Here is a 19,695-nt window from a genome sequence, read left to right on the forward strand (position 1 = left end):
AGCATTTAACACCATCTGCCCCCGCATACTCCAAAACAATCTCATGGCACTGAATGTCCATCCCACTCTTCACTTATGGATTACAGACTTCCTGACCAACAGGTCCCAAGCTGTCAAATTGGGGGATATCTCCTCTCATCCTAGGATAACAAACACAGGGGCCCCACAAGGCTGTGTCCTGTCACCGATCCTGTTCTCCCTCTATACGAACAACTGCAGATCCTCTGTGGACTCGGTAAAAGTCATCAAATTTGCTGATGATACCACCATTGTCGGACTAACAAACAATGATGAGCAGGACTATCGCCGTGAGGTTGACAGAGTTTGCCAGTGGTGTAAGGAGAACAGGCTGGTCCTCAATACAGCCAAGACTGTGGAGTTGATAGTGGACTTCAGGAAGCAGGCCCCCACCCCACCACCAATCTACATTGATGGCACAGAGGTTGAAAGAGTGGCTAGCGTCCGCCTTCTGGGCACTACCATCTCTAAGGACCTGAGATGGAAGGCAAACACTGCCTTGACCCAGAGGAAAGCCCAACAGAGGCTCTTTTTCCTCCGACAACTGAAGAAGTTTGGCATGGCTCAGGAGCTGCTGACGAACTTCTACACAGCCACCATTGAGTCCGTCCTCTGCTCATCCATCCTAGTCTGGTATGCTGGCTCCTCCAACAGCAACAGATACAAGCTACAGAGGGTCATTAGATCGGCGGAGAGAATCATTGGTAGACCTCTCCCCTCACTCGACCTCCTCCACAACTCCAGATTACGATCTAGAGCACTGAGGATTGCCAGCGACCCCTCACACCCGGGCCACTGCTTTTTCAGCCGGCTCCATTCAGGCCGCAGGTTCCGAGCCATTTACACCAGAACTTCGAGGCATAGAGACTCCTTCTTCCCCTCTGCCGTCAACCTCCTGAACTCCCTTCAGGCCATCCCATCTGTAGCTCTGTTCCCCCCCTAAAGTTGCAGTTGCTGACCTGAGGGACTGTCTAGTGTAAAACTGTTTAAACCGAACCCTGCAGTCTACCGTTATACCGCTGCACATCTAACTATTAATATGTACCACTGTTTATGTTGTATGATTGTAAGACTATGCTCTTTTCGTATGTTGTTACTACTTCTACTTCTCTCTCTGAGCAATTGAATGTGCCAAACCCAATTCCGGGCACGACCCAGTCGTGCTTGGCGATTAAAAGATTTCTGATTCTGATTCTGAATAAGACAGTGTGCCCAGGCCTTGAAGCTTTGTAATATTCTGTAACTTCCTATCAAAGAATGTGAAAATAAGTCATTGAACTATCTACAAAATCATAGATAACACTTATTCATCTCTGAGCTGGTAAAAAGGCTACAGAATGACAGCAAACCCCCCCCCCCCCCCCCCTCCCTCCAGGAAATCCAGAGGAAACTTGTAAAATAAACATTGCAGCAAAAGACAGAGGCTACTGTGACTAAAATATAGAGTCTGCGCCTGATACATAATGAACAAATTTATTGTTTTAATAAACTGGAGAAATAGACAAATAATCTGTATGGGTTTAATGTACAATAGAACTGTTTACATTAAAGTGATAATCGCTGAAAATGGTTAAATAGAGGGTTTTTTGTTTTGTTTTGTTTTGTTTTTTCATTTTGTAAGTTTCCCTTTAAAATGCATAGAAAATAAGGTTTTTATAAAATAAGGTATTATAAAATAAGTACAGTTGAATGTGAAAGTTTGGGCAACCTTGTTAATCGACATGATTTATTGTATAAATCGTTGGTTGTTACAATAAAAAATGTCAGTTAAATATATCATATAGGAGACACACACAGTGATATTTGAGAAGTGAAATAAAGTTTATTGGATTATCAGAAAGTGCACAATAATTGTTTAAATAAAATTAGGCAGGTGCATAAATTTGGGCACCACAAAAAAGAAATGAAATCAATATTTAGTAGATCCTCCTTTTGCAGAAATTACAGCCTCTAAACGCTTCCTGACGATTAACAAGGTTGCCCAAACTTTTGCATCCCACTGTATAGAAGGCAGTGATCTGCAAATCTGGCTCTCGAGCTGTTAACCTCCTTGGCGGTAACCCCGTGTGTGACATGGGGTAAGCCGCCGGAGGGTGCCGCTCAGGCCCTGCTGGGCCGATTTACATAATTTTTTTTTTCCAAACACTCAGCTAGCACTTTGCTAGCTGCGTGTTTGCTTTGATCGCCGCCGCCGATGCGCCGCTACCCGTCGCAGAAACAGGCCCCCCCACCGCATACCCCTTGCGCAGCCTGGCCAATCGCCGCCAGGCTGCGCTATGGGGTGGATCGGGACTCCCTGTGACGTCACGACGTCCATTCGTCGCCATGGCGACGGGGGAAGCCCTCAAGGAAATCCCGTTCAGAACGGGATTTCCTTATGGGCAAGCGGCGCCGTCGGCGATCGGAGGGGACGGGCGGACGCCGCGGGGAGGGGGGGAAGCATGTAGCTAGCGCTAGGCTAGCTACATGCTAAAAAAAAAAATGGCGAAAAAAACCCTCCCGCGGCTGCACAGTTATACCGCCAGGGGGGTTAAGGAACTACAAGTCCCACAATGCATTTGCCTTTATGAATCATCACTGTGGCTGTCAGACTCTTGCAATGCATTCAGGGGATTTGTAGTTCCTTAACAGCTGGAGAGCCAAGTTTGCAGATCACTGTAATAAGGTATTATTGAAAAAAAATATCTCCCACAAAAAGCCTAATTTGTCCTAAAAACATGATATAGATCATTTAGGTGTGATATGTAGTGATAAAGTTATTGCCAAAGTAATCAGAGCTGTGCCGAACTGTGAATAACAACCTCAGTAGCTAAGTGGTTGAGAAACATGTTTACTGGAACAATAGTGACTTTTCTTTAGCTTATAATATATTACCAAGTAGAGGTACACATGGACAGGGCCAGATTTGTACTCTTTACCGCCCTAGGCCCACTGCCACCAGCCGCCCCTGAGCAACAGCATCTTAACCAAAACTCCTGCCACTCCACCCCCCCCCCCCCCCATTGGTCTCCACCCCCTATACCTTTAGTATAGGTAGCCAGATGCCATTCTCTTTCCTCCCCTTCCAGCATATGTTCAATATTAGAAACACAGCTCAGCAGAAGCAGCCAGGAGACTCTGGGCTGGTCCCCAAGCTTGAAATGGGAACAGTGTCACTGTCCCTTAAACAGGTCCTAAACAATTTGAAAGGTATTCAAACTTGCAGCCTGCAACATTGTTGTCCCCTAGGTGGACAGACTATTTGAATGTAAATTACAATCACTCTGTGTGCTAACAGACAATTGTCCTAACGACTATGTGATAACTGTCACTCTGTGATGAAAGAAATCTGCAGCTGAGGGTGCAGTCTTCACAGTTCTTTTGTTTACTCAAGCTCACTTAGCAAACAACAACTCTAATCCCAAATGTAAATGCAGAGTTAAAAAAAAGCTTTCAAGTAGATCACACTCCAGCTGGCAATAGCCTGGAAGAAGTAAATACAATCACGGTCAGTACCTCCATAGCAGGATTACCTGATTTGCACAGAAGCTGTTGCAGGAAGTTCATCTTGACTCTGTGTTGCAGAAAGTCCGTGCTTGACATGTGCCTCCCTGCCTAACTGTATTTAGTGCCCGGGCTTTTTTCCTGTGTCCCTGTGCTGTCTGCTTGTTGTCTTAGCAGCAGAGGCACTCTCTTCACGTCTCTGCCAGGCTGAGGCTCCTGCACTGATACTTCATCCTCCCCGCTCTTCCAGCTCAGCAACGTTGCGACTCTCTCTCCAGCCAGCGTCTCTCAGATGTGACTCACCGGCACGTTACCGGCGAGTCACATGACAGTAATCACCGGAGAGAGAGGCGCAACATAGCTGAGCTAACAGAGCGGGGAGAATTAAGTATCGGCCCAGGAGCCTGGCAAATGGGTTAGTGCCTCTTCTGCTGCTGCTCATGAGCTCCACTCCTGCTGAGTTCGTAGCTGCCTGCAATGTGCGCAAAAAAAAAGCAGGGCAGTTGCGGACCAGCGGGAATCATGTACTGCGGCTTACACCTAATAATTCTGTAAGTGCTTGTCGCCCTTTCTTCTCATGCGCCCTAGTGCCCTAGGCAGTGACCTTGGTTGCCTTGCCACAAATCCGGCCCTGCACATGGAACACCAAAAGAAACACTGTTTTATAATATTTTAAACATTTCTAAGTTAAAATAAATATATACTGTATATTTTTTAAAATAGTATGATTATCTTCTGCTAAATATGGCAAATAAAATACTGTACTAAAAAGCTATATAACATATTACATTTAAGATATTGATTAATGTGTGATCTAATAAGATTTTGCAGAAAGCATCGGCTTATTGTACTGCTTTAATAAAAAGTGGCGTTATGAAGGTACAGCGATCCATCCTAAAGGTTAGACGAACAGCTGATACTTGCTCATCATGTCTGTCTGCTACCTCATTTAGAAAATCCATTACACTAGACTGATAATTGAGCTTTGGGGCAAAAGGAGAAATCAGCATCTGTGATCTCTGAGACAATAATATAGGACAAAATGTCCTTTTTAAAAACTAATTGACTTTCAGCATACCAGGTGTAGCAGGGGAATCCGAGACAGTGCAGAACAAATTGAATCACTAATGCCAATCTCTGAAATCAGCATCACAAACATTTTGACTATTTAGGGGACGTTAATGAAAATATTCAAAAGTTTTAAACTCAGCCGAGTTTTCTAAGTTTTCTACATATTGGTGGACATGCAATATGTGACTTGGCAAGCAATGCAATTGAGCTATTCTGAATCATTCATTACTAACAAATGAGGTAATTATTGCCCAATTTGTAACATATGTAGTAACTTATGCCCAAAGTTAATGAACACCTTTGCATGTACACCTATGTTGAATTAATAGAAAATAATCAAAAGATAACAAGGGGGGAGGTTAGTGTAGGCATCAAGTGAGAAAAGGTTACTTTTAGTGGTATTCTATTATCAGAATAAGCAACTGATCAACAGTAGAATATTGCTAGTTTACCAATATTCTGCTAGCGCTTAACTCTATCACTGCGTACTGTGCCCTGTCATGTGACACTCGCTACAATTACAAATGACGGCAGCACAAGTCCATGGAAACCACAGCTCTGTTCTGCAACACAAGTAACTTACCAGGACTAGTCTAATCAACCTATGGCCAGAAACATAAAGACCCTTTGACTACCTATGAGCGATTTAAGTTGAGAAATGTCTGTAATTTTCCTACTGCCATGAACAGTGTTGAGAACAGCACCTTCAGTGTCAGCGCCAAATCTACCATGCATTCTTTCCAACTGGTTCTAAGCTGAGATGACCTCTTTATAATTAATATAATGAAAGCAGTTAGTAGCGATGGGTTTCCGAGTAGGAAGCCATTCGAATTTGAAATTAAAATGAGGCCTAATTGCCTCAGGTGTGAGCACGCGGGACAGGGGGTTACTTACTCAGAAGTCCTTCGGCTTCTATGTGTCTCAATCCACCTCGCACGCAACCTATGGTATGCATTGCACGACTCACTTCCGGCTTGAAGGAGAAAGTGTGGTAGTGAGTTTGGGAACGCGTCCTACAGGTCGCGTGCATGTGAATTGAGAGGCATAGAAGCCGATGGACTCCTGAGTAAGTAAACCCTCTCTCATGACTGATGTCCTCTCCTTCAGGTGAAAAAGTACTGTCAAATTTATTTTCTTCCTTGCTGGTGGCATAAAAGGCATTTTATTGATTAGGTGTGAAAATATTACCTAGGAGAAAAAGTGAATTAAATAAGGGCCATTGTGTTTCACGATTGAAAGCAAGTAATAGCATCCACCAGCATTTCTGAGTACCAGTATTTGGTCTTTTCTACAGGGGTCTATATACCATTCTTTCCTCAGTACCTGCAAGCTCTAAGTGCACAAAGAGAGAAAAGTGAAATATTGCAATATCTTAGCTACATGACTAATTTAACAGAACTGTCCTAGGCACTAAATGGTACAAATGTATAATAAATGTAAAACAATTTGAACTCTTGGTTGATTCAGTTTAATGTCATATTTATGAATACAATTTACAATGTGATTTTTGCAATTATTTTGTCTTTGTTTGTATCTTATGCAGGTGCAATGGGAATGCATAAATCCAAAGTACAGAATGAAAAAGAAAAACTATAAAAATTCTGGCATTGTAATTCTCAACCAGTGTAAGGTAAGATGCTAGCCAGCAAAGTGTATATAAAAGCGTTCATTACAACAGCGTCATTATGGTGTCATTGGACTGCAATACAATGGCAATTTTAGCTCTGTTCAAGTATTCAAACACTAAACAAAAGTCTCAGAAAGGATTTGGAGAAACCCTCCTATGCTCCATTCAAAACATAAATGGATGAATCTTGTTGTTTGCTATGAACAACAAAAGGAGGCTGAGACTTGTACATGATCTCTGTGAAAGGAAGATAGCATTCCTCAACACCATGTCAACAAAAGAGAATTGTTAGTGCAGAAAAATGCTGTATATTATACAGCCTTATTTTTGAGATTACAATGCAGTGGCGTTGGCACTTCATTCCTTTGACTTGGACTCCTCAGTAGTTTATGATACCTCTGACTCCTCAACTTTTAATATACTCATGATTTTTCCATGTTGCCTTAAAGAGTCCAACACAAAAGGTAATTCATCATGAAGCAGTTAATTTTGGTGTGATGGGTATCATGGCGTCTCGCACCACTACAGACTGTAACATAAAAATATACATTTGTGGCAATGGGGCACATGGTGCTTTAGTTTGCCGCAAAAATCAGTATGAGTTGAAGTATTCTAGACAAACAAATATCCTGAAACAGTAAACACATTGGTAGGAGTTATGTTTACAATTAGGATGGATGATCGGTTAGCTGTATTGGTAGGAAGTTTAGTGTTAGGAGGCATATCAGCAACAAGTTAGCTGTTAGGTGTTTCAGTAGGAAGGTAATTGTTAAGTCTATAAGTAGGAGGATTTGTGTAAAAAAGGATAGGGTACGGGGTGTTTAGTTTAGTGCTTGGGGTGGGCCTTTTACGCATCCGACTCTTGGATAAAGTATAGCCAAAGGTAGTCTACTGGATACGTATTGTATAGGTCCTAGATAGTGTAATATTGGAAATATAATATTACATATACTATTACTATTGTGGCCAAATGCAGTAGCATCTATACAAAATGTACACATTTCATCACTGCAAAAGCTCAGCAGTTTTAAGGATATCTGCTTTTGGGAGCAAACCAGTGTCAGTGGCTAGACTGCTGAAATCTACTTGTCTTACAGTATGGATTTTTTTCTTCACTTTTCTTCATCTAGTTAACAAAAAAACAAAACTATATTTTGCAAAAAAAAGTGTTGAAATCCTTTTTCATAAATTGAACAAAAAAAATCCCTAAGGGCTCATTTTCACCAGTGGCAATTCAGAGCAATTCTCCACATGAATATTTGGATGGGAAAGCGCAGCCTATTAAAATGAATAGGCTGCTTCCAAATTTGTGTGCGGAGAAAACGAATGGTTGGCAGGATTTTTTTGCATTACACATGCAAAAATCCCCATAGACATGCATAACACGGGTAGAGGGATTCAGATGTGTAATTGCATCAGATCAAGTTCATTATGGAGATGGATGTCGGCACAAGTGGAAATGGGCCCTAATGGTTGCCATGGTTGACAGTGGTAACCATGGTTTCATGGGTGGATAATGGCTAGCATTATGATAGAATCAACCTAATGTACCAATAGTACGCAGCAATTAGTATGGTTACATTAGTGGACAATGGTTACTATACTAACAAAACTAGAACTACTAGTGGCTGAAAGGAGTAATGGTTAAGGGCTCTGCCTCTGACACAGGAGACCAGGGTTCGAATCTCGGCTCTGCCTGTTCAGTAAGCCAGCACCAATTCAGCAGGATACCTTGGGCAAGTCTCCCTAACACTGCTACTGCCTATAGAGCGCGTCCTAGTGGCTGCAGCTCTGGCGCTTTGAGTCCGGCAGGAGAAAAGCGTGATATAAGAGTTCTGTGTTTTAGATCTTGGTTACAGTAGTTAGTAACAATCACGAATATTACCACACTGAACAAGAGTGGAAAGTGGAAAATGTCTCCTGTGACAATCCCATCACAGAAACTTAGTCTACAAAATCAGCTGCAACTCTACGTAAATATATCTTAACCAGTTCACCCCATAGGGGTTTTTACCCTAACGGACTAGAGCAATTTTCCCCTGTCAGTGTTCCTCCCTTTTATTCCTTAATAACTTTATTACTACTTATCACAACAAAGTGATCTATACCTCGTTTTTTTCACCACCAATTAGGCTTTCTGTGGGTAGTACATTTTGCTAAGAATTTTTTTTATTCTAAATGCGTTTTAACAGGAAAAATAAGAAAATAATGGAAAAAATTAATTATTTCTCAGGCCATTATAGTTTTAAAATTAAACATTCTCATGTGGATAAAACCAACATATTTTATTTGCCCAGTTGTCCCTATCACAATGTATGGCGACAATATATTATTTGGAAGTAGAGGTGTTATTTTTCTGGGGTTTTTTTTCGTCCGGTCCATAATTACAAGCCACTATGTAGTTAAGTAAAAGTAATTTCCCCTCATAAAACATAGATTAACAAATCTAGCCCCTAAGGCAACTATTTATGTATATTTTTTTCACAAGTGTTTTTTTTTTGGGGGGGGGGGGGGGCTTTGGAAGTGTCAGTTATTAATTTTATTCATATTGTGTATGCTTGTATGTATACGAGTGGGATATCTACCTAAATTTATTACCTAAATTTATCCAAAGTCTCACCTATAAATATAGCTTAGAAACAATAGTAATGTTAGGGAGCCTCTATTGTCGTAGAAAAGGCACTTTATTTAAATACATGCAGAAAACCCCAAAATCCCTCCCTTTAAAAACACCTTTAAAAAGGCTGTAAACATTTGAGGTAAAGGACCTAATTTAAAGGAGTGCACTCCTAATGTTATTACGTGTATAGTTTATCTTCAGGGCCCTCTTGATAAAGTGACAGATGCAGTAAGTCGTTCCTCATAATGTTAGTGTCTGGCGACAATAGCTAATTCTCCAGGCAGCCAGTTAGTAAGCAGTAAAGCAAGCAGCAGTAGTAGCAATAGCCTGGCTTCTAATAGCTGGTCGTGTAGTTAGTAATACAGCTGAGCTTCTAATTCACCCCTCATTACATGCGTGGCTAATGAACCACTCGCATACCCGACTGCACAAGTCTCTGGATCGGCGTTCGTCAGGACTGACATGCCCATAGGGAAGTAGTTGCGCATTCCTGTTGGGGCGGGTACTGCCGGTGCTATCAGGCTGGCTAACCGGGTTCCCTGCGTGCCCCTTTGTAATGCGTCTCCAGGTGCCGCGCAGTATAGCGGTCTTCACAGTCGGGGAGTGAGCGGAGGCAATGGAGTTAGCGTGGTCACGTGACAACAGCCTGGAGAATTAGCTATTGTCGCCTGACACTAACATTATGAGGAACGACTTACTGCATCTGTCACTTTATCAAGGGGGCCCTGAAGATAAACTATATACGTATTAACATTAGGAGTGCACTCCTTTAAATTAGGTCCTTTACCTCAAATGTTTACAGCCTTTTTAAAGGTATTTTTAAAGGGAGGGATTTTGGGGTTTTCTGCATGTATTTAAATAAAGTGCCTTTTCTACGACAATAGAGGCTACCTAACATTACTATTGTTTGTATGCTTGTATGTGCCTGTATGTGTAATTTTACTTTTGGCCAGAAGATGGTGCTAGTGAACACTTTCCCGTTATAGGAAGTGTTCACATTTATTTTTTACATTTTACTAAGGGTGGCTACTAATGATTCAATCTTTTTCATCCAATCTTACCAAATCTATGTAGTAGAAGAGTAAACTGAGTGAATATATTGAATGAATACTATAGGCTGTCCCTTATATTACATAGAAATGGTAAGATTGGATGAAAAAGATTGGATCATTAGTGGCCACCTTAACTGTGACTGCTCGCTCCTCTTCCCCAATCACTGAACAGGGAATCCCAATGGAAACGGCGGTGGTAGCGGCGCACACACGTGCGGAGCGGCGCCGGGAACGCGCAACTTATTAAAACATCCTGTTGCCATTAACTGGCTCAAGCAGGACGTTTTAATAAGTCAGAATGCCATTAAATGGTTAATGGAGTTGCAAATAATGTTAATTAGTTATTAGCACTAGATTTTTGAGCTTAGCTTGCTCAGCAGTTAGCAAATAGTTGCTAGTGATTTAGCCTCTCCATGTGACATTGCCATTATTATGATTACAATTCTTACAATAGTGGATAATGGTTACAATGGTAACAGGAGAGGAGCTCTTACATGAGGATCATGATTCCCATTGTTACAGTAGTTAATCATGGTTATCATGGTATCACTAGGGACCAGGGTTTCTGTGGTTACATTAGTAGATCCAATATGCATTTGCACAGTAGTGAACCATAATTTATATGGTTATACTTTTGGCTAATGATTATCAGTGTTATTATTGTGGACAATGTTTACCATGCTCAAAGAAGTAAATACTGGTTACCGTGGTGACAATAGTAGACACTCGTTTCTATTATTGCTGAGAACTACCTTGGTACAGTAGTAAATAGTGATTATCATCATATTTTTGTATAATGGTTAGCATTGTTACAAAGGTGGACAATTATGTGCTTGGTAACAAATGAAACAAGGGCTTCAGCTGTAGATAATGGTTAATATTATATAGCAGTAGGACACTGCACAAATGGATACAATTAACCTGATAGTAATGGCTGTAGAATTAATATGACTATGGAAGAGGATAGTGGCTACTATTATTATTATTATTTAGTATTTATATAGCGCCGACATATTACGCAGCGCTGTACAGTGTATATATATATTGTCTTGTCACTAACTGTCCCTCAAAGGAGCTCATAATCTAATCCCTACCATTGCCATATGTCTATATTATGAAGTGTAAGTACTGTAGTCTAGGGCCAATTTTTAGGGGGAGCCAATTAACGTATCCGTATGTTTTTGGAATGTGGGAGGAAACCGGAGTACCCGGAGGAAACCCACACAGACACGGAGAGAACATACAAACTCTTTGCAGATAGTGCCCTAGCTGGGATTCGAACCAGGGACCCAGCGCTGCAAGGCGAGAGAGCTAACCACTACGCCACCGTGCTGCCCACTACGCCACCGTGCTGCCCCGTACTATTGTTTGGGAACAATGCTCCCAATAGTAAAAAAAAAATATTACCATGGTAACATTAGTGGACAGTGGTTACCATGATTACAAAAGTGAACATTGGTTACCAAGGTAACGAACATGGGCAATAGTTGCCTTGGTTTCTGTGTAGATGATTGTCACTAGTGACAAATAAACAAAATCTCTATTGATAGTGATGTTATAACGTCTTATGCAATACATTAAGGTGGACCCAAATTAAAAATACAAGATTTCAAATTATAATAATAAATAGCAGCCTTTTTTCAGCTGTATGATGACAAATATAAAATATTTTACATTTATTGGAGGAATCCCTACCTTCCTTTCATATTGCCGGGACATAATCCGGAAAACTGGTGGAGTAGATGATGTCCAGCAAAGGAGGAATTGCTAATGGCTGCCACTTTTATAACCCTAGTTATGGAAAGAGAAAGGTGAAAAGCATGCACTGAAATGCTCATAGGCTTGAAGGAGTGTTTATTTATCTTTGTATGTGTCAGAGTGGTGCAACTAAATATTTTGAATTAAAAAAATTTTTGGTTTGGGTCCGCTTTAAATGCTCTACTCATCATGCAGGAAGACTTTACACATGTAATTCTGCCTTAGTGCAGTTTAGTGCACAGACCACATAGTTCTTAGGATGGCCACACAGTCTATGAACAACTGGTCTCAACACTTTATTAACTAATCTTATCTGCACAAATCAAATTAAGCAAAATCACTTAACATTTTTATTGTAAATTGACTGATTTCCAATATCTTTTTCAAAAATAGGCTATGTTCAAAAGGTTATGTTGGGTACACACGATACGTTTTTCCGCTCGATTTTCCACCTGATCATTCTGCTCGATTCTGCGCTCAATTCTCTTATCTTCTGCTCGTTTTTCTTATCTTTTTCCATTCACTTCTATGAGAAATCGAGCGCAGAATCGATCGAAAGGAATATCGGACATGACGGGAATTATCTATCAAATCCATCTATCTAGCGGAAAAACGTATCGTGTGTACCCAGCATTAGATTCCATCTGTGTTGATCAATAGCGTGGACTAATGCTTTTCATTTGTGCTAATTTAAACTATTAATAAATCAAATAATAAATCATTCCAACTATATTGCTCATTTACAAATTTTCTGTATGGCCACCATTTGGATTATGGTTACCATAGTTCCAGTTATAGATGATGATGGTCTGGGATAGATAATTAGTTACACCTCAGAAATTCAGTTTTATTTTATTTTTTCCTTGAACTGTGGCTATGGTATGTTTCACTTGGTAAAGTAGTTACAAGCTGGACTTTTATGTGTGTTCATGTATGTCTTCATTTCAGACTACAATATGAATACTTTTGAAGACAGTGATTCGTTTCTATACCCTCTGTACGATTGAGATAACATTTGTAGCGATAACCAAATCAGAATGGAATTTAAATTCTTCTCTCTGCTTTTATTTAATTTCCTAAATAGTGTTAAGAGGTATGACAGATGTGGATTTATGGGCCACCATTAATGTTCTCATTAATCTTTTGCACAGTCTATAAATAAATATGTAACCCTTCCTGACCTGCCCTAGAAAGTCTATTCTTCAATTCCCAGTGATGTAGTAGGATTTAGCATGGTAGTCTCCTAGGGTTAAACAGAATGAAACAGTTCACTGCCATCAGGAATTTCCAATGCTTTTTATGTAGAGTCATTAAACGTTTCTCTACTGCTTATAGCATAACTTAGTCTCTGTTGACATAAAAAAAAGCATCACAAGAGGAGTGACAATATGAGAATATTAAATTCCATGTATGTAATTTACAAATGTGTGCAACACAGTAAACACTTGGGTTAAGGCTGGGCATTATGAAATGTTTTGCATTATATTTATAGGTCACTTCCATTTAATCTAAGTATGGTGTTTTCCGCCAGATAAAATACTGCGGTATATATGACGCACCTAGGTTTAGTGGGCAAAAACCAAGGAAATATATATATATATATATATATATATATATATATATATATATATATATATATATATTAAACCTGGTGCATCTAAATTCCAGGAGCGTCTCGTAGATGTTCTCTCCCAATTAATGTCCTACAGTGTCCTCAGGTGTCCCCATGTGTCCTCAGGTATCCTCAAGTGTCCCCTATGTGCCCTCAGGTGTCCCCAGTGCAGTCCCCATGTGCCCTTAGGTGTCCCCATGTGTCCTTAGGTGTCTCCAATGTTCCCTCAGGTGTCCCCCATGTGTCCCCAGTGTGGGCCCCATGTTTGTCCTTAGGTGTCCCCCATGTGTCCTCAGATGTCCCCCATGTGTCCTCAGGTATCCTCAAGTGTCCCCTATGTGCCCTCAGGTGTCCCCAGTGCGGTCCCCATGTGCCCTTAGGTGTCCCCATGTGTCCTTAGGTGTATCCCATGTTCCCTCAGGTGTCCCCCATGTGTCCTCATGTGTCCCCAGTGTGGTCCCCATGTGTCCTTAGGTGTCCCCCATGTGTCCTCAGGTGTCCCCATGTGTCCTCAGGTATCCTCAAGTGTCCCCTATGTGCCTCAGGTGTCCCCAGTGCGGTCCCCCATGTGCCCTTAGGTGTCCAGATGTGTCCTTATGTGTCTCCCATGTTCCCCCAGGTGTCCCCATGTGTCCTCAGGTGTCCCCCAGTGTGGTCCCCATGTGTCCTTAGGTGTCCTCCATGTGTCCTCAGATGTCCCCATGTGTCCTCAGGTATCATCAAGTGTCCCCTATGTGCCCTCAGGTGTACCCAGTGCGGTCCCCATGTGCCTTTAGGTGTCCTCATGTGTCCTTAGGTGTCTCCAATGTTCCCTCAGGTGTCCCACATGTGTCCTCAGGTGTCCCCAGTGTGGTCCCCATGTGTCCTTAGGTTTCCCCCATGTGTCCTTAGGTTTCCCCCATGTGTCCTCAGATGTCCCCCATGTGTCCTCAGGTATCATCAAGTGTCCCCCTATGTGCCCTCAGGTGTACCCAGTGCGATCCCCATGTGCCCTTAGGTGTCCTCATGTGTCCTTAGGTGTCTCCAATGTTCCCTCAGGTGTCCCCCATGGGCAGCGTCAGCTCTAAACTCAGCAAATCTTTTTCAGTCTCTCCCTCTGCTGTGCTGATTCTGCCTAACTCACAGAGCTTCCCTTGTGTGTGTGCTGCCCCAGCCACCCACCTCTCAGCCATACACCTATCAGCACCCACTTACCCACCTCTAGCATATCTGGCACCCCAGACTTTGCTAGCTGCATACCAGGCACATTACTTAACCTGATGAAGCAGCATTAAGCAGTGCAATGCTTATACTTGGATCCAGTACATCAGTACATGGTTCTTTCAATCCAATCCAAAAGAAATACTACATTTTGTATTTCAGATTTGCCGTTCCTTCGAGGTCCATTCAGGAATGCATTTTCAGTAGTTTTCTTTAAATCCTGTGGGAAACTCTACAAGAAACTGCAAATCTATATTTCGCTCCTGTCACTTTCTGTTACATGCCTTTAAATGGAGCTGAGCTATGTGGACAATGATCTGGTAATAGAACAGTGCTTACTGCAAATGGAGAATGGTATTGAAATTACAGCTGCTTCCAAACCCATTTTACCACAGATGTATTGTGCTGCTGACACAGATAACAATTAGTCGCCTGTTTTCTGTCGTTAGAATATACTTTGTTTCCGTTTCAGAATTCTGTTCTATCTGTTTATCCACTGATAAAAAACATATAATATAGCTATTGTTTTCTTTATTTTTCATGTTCTGAGTTCAACATCCTCTTTGTTCAGTTTTGATATTTGCATAATTATTTGTAATAAAATTAGATACAATAATGTTTTCATGTTTTCTACAGATCCACAAAATGCATTCATTTTTAGACTATATCATGGGTGGATGTCAAATCCAGTTTACAGTAAGTCACATTCATATATGTTTATGTTTTAAAAATAATGAGAGCTTAAAATAAAGGTGTGCTACAAAGAAATACTGTATATTGAATATTCTTAGATCTGGTGGTGCCCCTCTAATTTGCAGCAATGTAATTTGTGCCATCCAGTCAGGTCAAGCTTTGGCCAGTATCTGGCCCAGTGTAATCACTAAAAGATAGTGCCTGCATCTTCGGTGCCCATCTTCCAGACAGCAATCTTAATAAACTCTAAATCAGTTTATAAAAATAAGTTATTTACAGCTTCTGAGAAATTGTAATTATGTACTAGTCGGGGCGTGGCCGGGCCGCACATGGAGTAAGAAGCAGGAAAACAGAGCTCCGCTCGGCTGTCTAAAAACCCAGCTCTAGGCAACCCTCACAACAGCTAAAATGTCTCTATCGGACGGAGAATCACCTATGGATATGGAGGCTTCAAGAAAGAGAAAGAAGGGATTAGGGAAGCCGCAGAAATTGACTGCTTACTTTACTGAGCGGCAATCGGGCTCAGAACTAGGGGTGCTCGGATACCCCTTTTTAAAATCCGAATTGATTCAGATCCGGATACCCAGATATCCGGATCTGAATCGGATATCCGAATCCGAACTTTTTGGTATCCGAGTAAACTCTGATATCCGAACCCAATATCATGGATATGCGGCCGGATTCGGATATCCAGATAGAAAACCGGAAGTGACCTGAAAATGGCTTAAAATGCTTCCAAAAGTCTCTTCAAATGGCAAAAACCCCTTTTGGAGGTCTCTCTCTCTCTCTCTCTGCTCGGATAGTCTATTCGGATTTAAAAAAATATCCAAATTGCTATTCAAAGTTCGGATAGTGGCAAAAGTTTGGATTATCTGGGTAGTTCGTATATATCCGAAATCTTGCTGAGCACCACTGCACAGAACACTGCATCCAAAATGTCACCACGGCTCTCCCTTTCCTCCCACCCGCTCTCTCCAGCTCCTCGCTCGAACCAGGTTGGGACCGGCACTTAGCGCCGAATGACTCATTCTCTCTCCCTGAAGGATCCGCTGTGCAGGACGATGATTCCCCGCTCTCTGGCTCTCCTACATTATGCAGCCCTGGTGAAATCTAAGCCCAGGTTGACTGAACCTGCTGAGCTTCCAGCTGCCTTAGGCTCCGAGGTTAGTACACAATCTGCCACTGAATCGCTGTCCCTTGAAAGCTTGCCCACATCAGACCAGCTACTGATACAATACAGCATGAAAAGCATGCTCTTAATGCTGAAACAAGCACTAGCAAAATACTTTATTTCCCTATCCACCTCCATAGCGGGCATGGGAGACAGACTATCACTAGTAGAGGACAGCATCAGCGCTATTATCCTGGAGCACAAAAAAGTGGTAGACACACTAGAAGACAACTCAGATGAAATAAAACAAATAAAGCTTAAACTAATTGATATGGAAGATCGGAATAGGAGACAAAATCTCAAGATTAGAGGAGTCCCAGAGCAGATCGCTGGAGATCAGATTAAACCATACTTGTTTAAAATGTTCAAATCATTAATACCAAACACCCCTGACCGTGAAATCATAATTGAGAGAGCACACAGAGTGCCAAAGCCCAAACATCTTCCTGCATCCTCACCCAGAGATATTATAGCCCGCCTTGCCTTTTACCAAGTGAAATAAGCAATTCTCTTCGCCATGCAAAAACCAAATGCTCTGAGTGACCAGTACTAACAGGTACAGCTGTATCCAGACCTCTCTCAAGCAACTCTGAAATTTAGACGCTCCTTACAACAGGTGACACAAACCCTGAGAAATCACCAGTAAACTATAAATGGGGCTTCCCACTTAAATTACTCATTTCAAGAGCTGGTACCACTCACATTATTACCTTAGTTGAAGATGGCACCAAATGAATCAGAAGCTGGAAGATTAAACTTGATACCATCACTCCTAACCCAAGGGGCACCTCCGCTCCACCTAAATCTCATCAGGAGGGCAGACATAATAAGTGATCAGCTGTCCGAAGCTCTGAGTACAGTGTTTTATTCGCTTTTCCACTAACAGGCCACTGTTGCTGAGAAGTGCAGTTCTAATACTGCAGTTCACTCTCCCCTAATAGGTATTCACACCTCTCTACCGTGGTGACTTATCCTCACAGTAACAATCAACAAAATACTAAAAGATGACCAAGGAAGAACTCTAACCATTCTCTTGTGAGATCAACAACCACAAATTCACCATTGCCAACCTGTACGCTCCAAATGCTAACCAACTTAATTTCATCAAATCCGCCATCAAAAAAATAAAACAAATACAACAAGGCGCTCTTATACTGGGTGGCGACCTCAATATATGCGCAGACAATAAAATGGACTCCACACACCCCCACCGTTCCAAAACTCCCTCTTTAAAATCCACACTTCATACTGAGCAACTCTTTGACGTTTGGAGCGTGATGAACTCCAATGAAAGAGACTACTCCTTTTATTTCAATGTCCACAGAGCATGGTCTAGAATAGACTACCTAATAGTAGCTCCATATCTGCTCCAACAAGTCTCAAACGCTAAAATACTTAATATTACATGGTCTGACCACACGCCAATCACAATGTGCTTACATCTTGGTGGTCCATGCCTTAACAGACCCTCATGGAGACTAAATTCCACATTACTTCACCCCGAAGAAAATAAAAAATTGATTAATTTTTCGAAATGAATGATAATGGAGAGGTTGGAGTTGCTACTCTGTGGGCTTCCCACAAAGCTAATATTAGGGGACTACTTATTAACCCTCCTGGCGGTAAGCCCGAGCTGAGCTCGGGCTATGCCGCCAGAAGGCACCGCTCAGGCCCCGCTGGGCCGATTTGCATAATTTTTTGTTTGCTACACGCAGCTAGCACTTTGCTAGCTGTGTGCGCAATCCGATCGCCGCAGATCCGCCTCTATCCGTCGTGCCGCAGCCCCCCCCCCCCAGACCCCGTGCGCTGCCTGGCCAATCAGTGCCAGGCAGTGCTGAGGGGTGGATCAGTGACGTCATCCCGCCCGTCGCCATGTCGACGGGGGATCTCCTGATCTCCGATCGCCGGAAGCGATCGGAGGGGCTGGGGGATGCTGCTGAGCAGCGGCTATCATGTAGCAAAGGTCTCGCAACATTATATAAAAAAAAAAGTTCAAAAAACTGGCTGTGCTGCCCCCTGGCAGATTTTAATAACCTGCCAGGAGGGTTAAACTAGGAGCCCAAAAGAAATGTAAAACAATGGAAAAAATTAATGATTTATTAAAAGATATAGAAAAATTAGAGAAGGTTTCGAAAAGTTCTCAGAACCTCCAAACCCAAACTCTACTCTTTAAGCTTAGACATGATCTGAAACTGCTGCTGCAAGGGGAACATGAGTACCTGATAAAAAGATCTAATTAATATCCTACTCTGAAGGAAACAAAGCGAGCAAGAAACTAGCAAATATCATCAAACAGAAACAGGCAAAAACAAATATCAGAATGATTGTACACCCTTTCACCAAAAAATCTACATACAACCCTAAAGAAATAGAAAATGCCTTGATGATTATAATTAATCACTATACAACCTTAATAAAGATTCAGAGACAACCCAACCCACACGAGAAACAATCTCTGATTTTTTAAACTCTATAGACCTGCCACAATTATCTTCCATTGAACTAGAACTCCTCAATAGCATAATCACCGTAGAAGTTAAAAATGGAATAAATAAACCCAATATAGCTCCTGGGCCAAATGGCTTCAACAATGAGTATTACAAAACCTTTACAGCAACCATAGCCCCTAAATTAACAACCTTATTCAATTCATTCATGCAAAACGGACAAATTCCCCAAGAATATTTAGCAGGAAACATTAACATTCTTCCAAAACCTGGGAAGGACACAAGTAGCACCTCCAATTACAGATCCATCTCTCTCCTTAATGGGGATACAAAGTTGTATGCAAAAATAATTGCCACCAGACTTCTCAATATATTACCTGGTATAATTGGGAAAGAACAAGTAGGGTTTACAAAAGGCAGACAAACAAGTGACGGGACAAGAAGATTTATTAATATTCTTCGATATACGGAAATAAACAAAGTGCCTTCTCTGTATCTATCTTTGGATGCAGAGAAGGCATTTGACAGGGTACATTGGGGCACACTCAACAGCTTTGGTTTTAAAGGTAATATTGTCAAAGGTATTATGACACTTTACTCTCATCCATCTGCCACAGTGATATTTTCAGGTTTTCGCTTTAAACCATTCAAAATCACAAACGGAACCAGACAGGGCTGTCCCCTCTCCCCGCTAATTTTCACACTCATTATGCAGACTCTGGCTATTAAAATTAAATCAAACCCAGCAATAAAAGGAATAAACTGCCCCGATGCCATACACAAAATTAGACTCTTCGCTGATGACACCATCCTGGCTATATCAGACCCACTAAAGTCTCTACCTCATTTACTTCATGACCTAGATCTTTTCTCTAAGGTTTCTTACTATAAAATAAACTATTCTAAATCGTATATTCTAGGCGCCAATTTACATCCCTCCCTT

General features: G+C 41.6%; 1 protein-coding gene across 2 annotated transcripts in view; it reads left to right on the forward strand.

The window, feature by feature from the left end:
• Positions 1–19,695, forward strand: part of CPNE4 (copine 4) — a 672,213-nt gene that overhangs the window by 542,923 nt on the left and 109,595 nt on the right. For both annotated transcript variants that reach the window (XM_068236266.1, XM_068236267.1), the window contains exons 9-10: positions 6,116–6,202; positions 15,078–15,137. In XM_068236266.1, the coding sequence (XP_068092367.1) occupies positions 6,116–6,202; positions 15,078–15,137 (147 nt within the window). The remainder of the gene's footprint in view (positions 1–6,115; positions 6,203–15,077; positions 15,138–19,695) is intronic.

The sequence above is a fragment of the Hyperolius riggenbachi genome, chromosome 5, assembly GCF_040937935.1.
Source record: "Hyperolius riggenbachi isolate aHypRig1 chromosome 5, aHypRig1.pri, whole genome shotgun sequence".
Lineage (NCBI taxonomy): Eukaryota > Metazoa > Chordata > Amphibia > Anura > Hyperoliidae > Hyperolius > Hyperolius riggenbachi.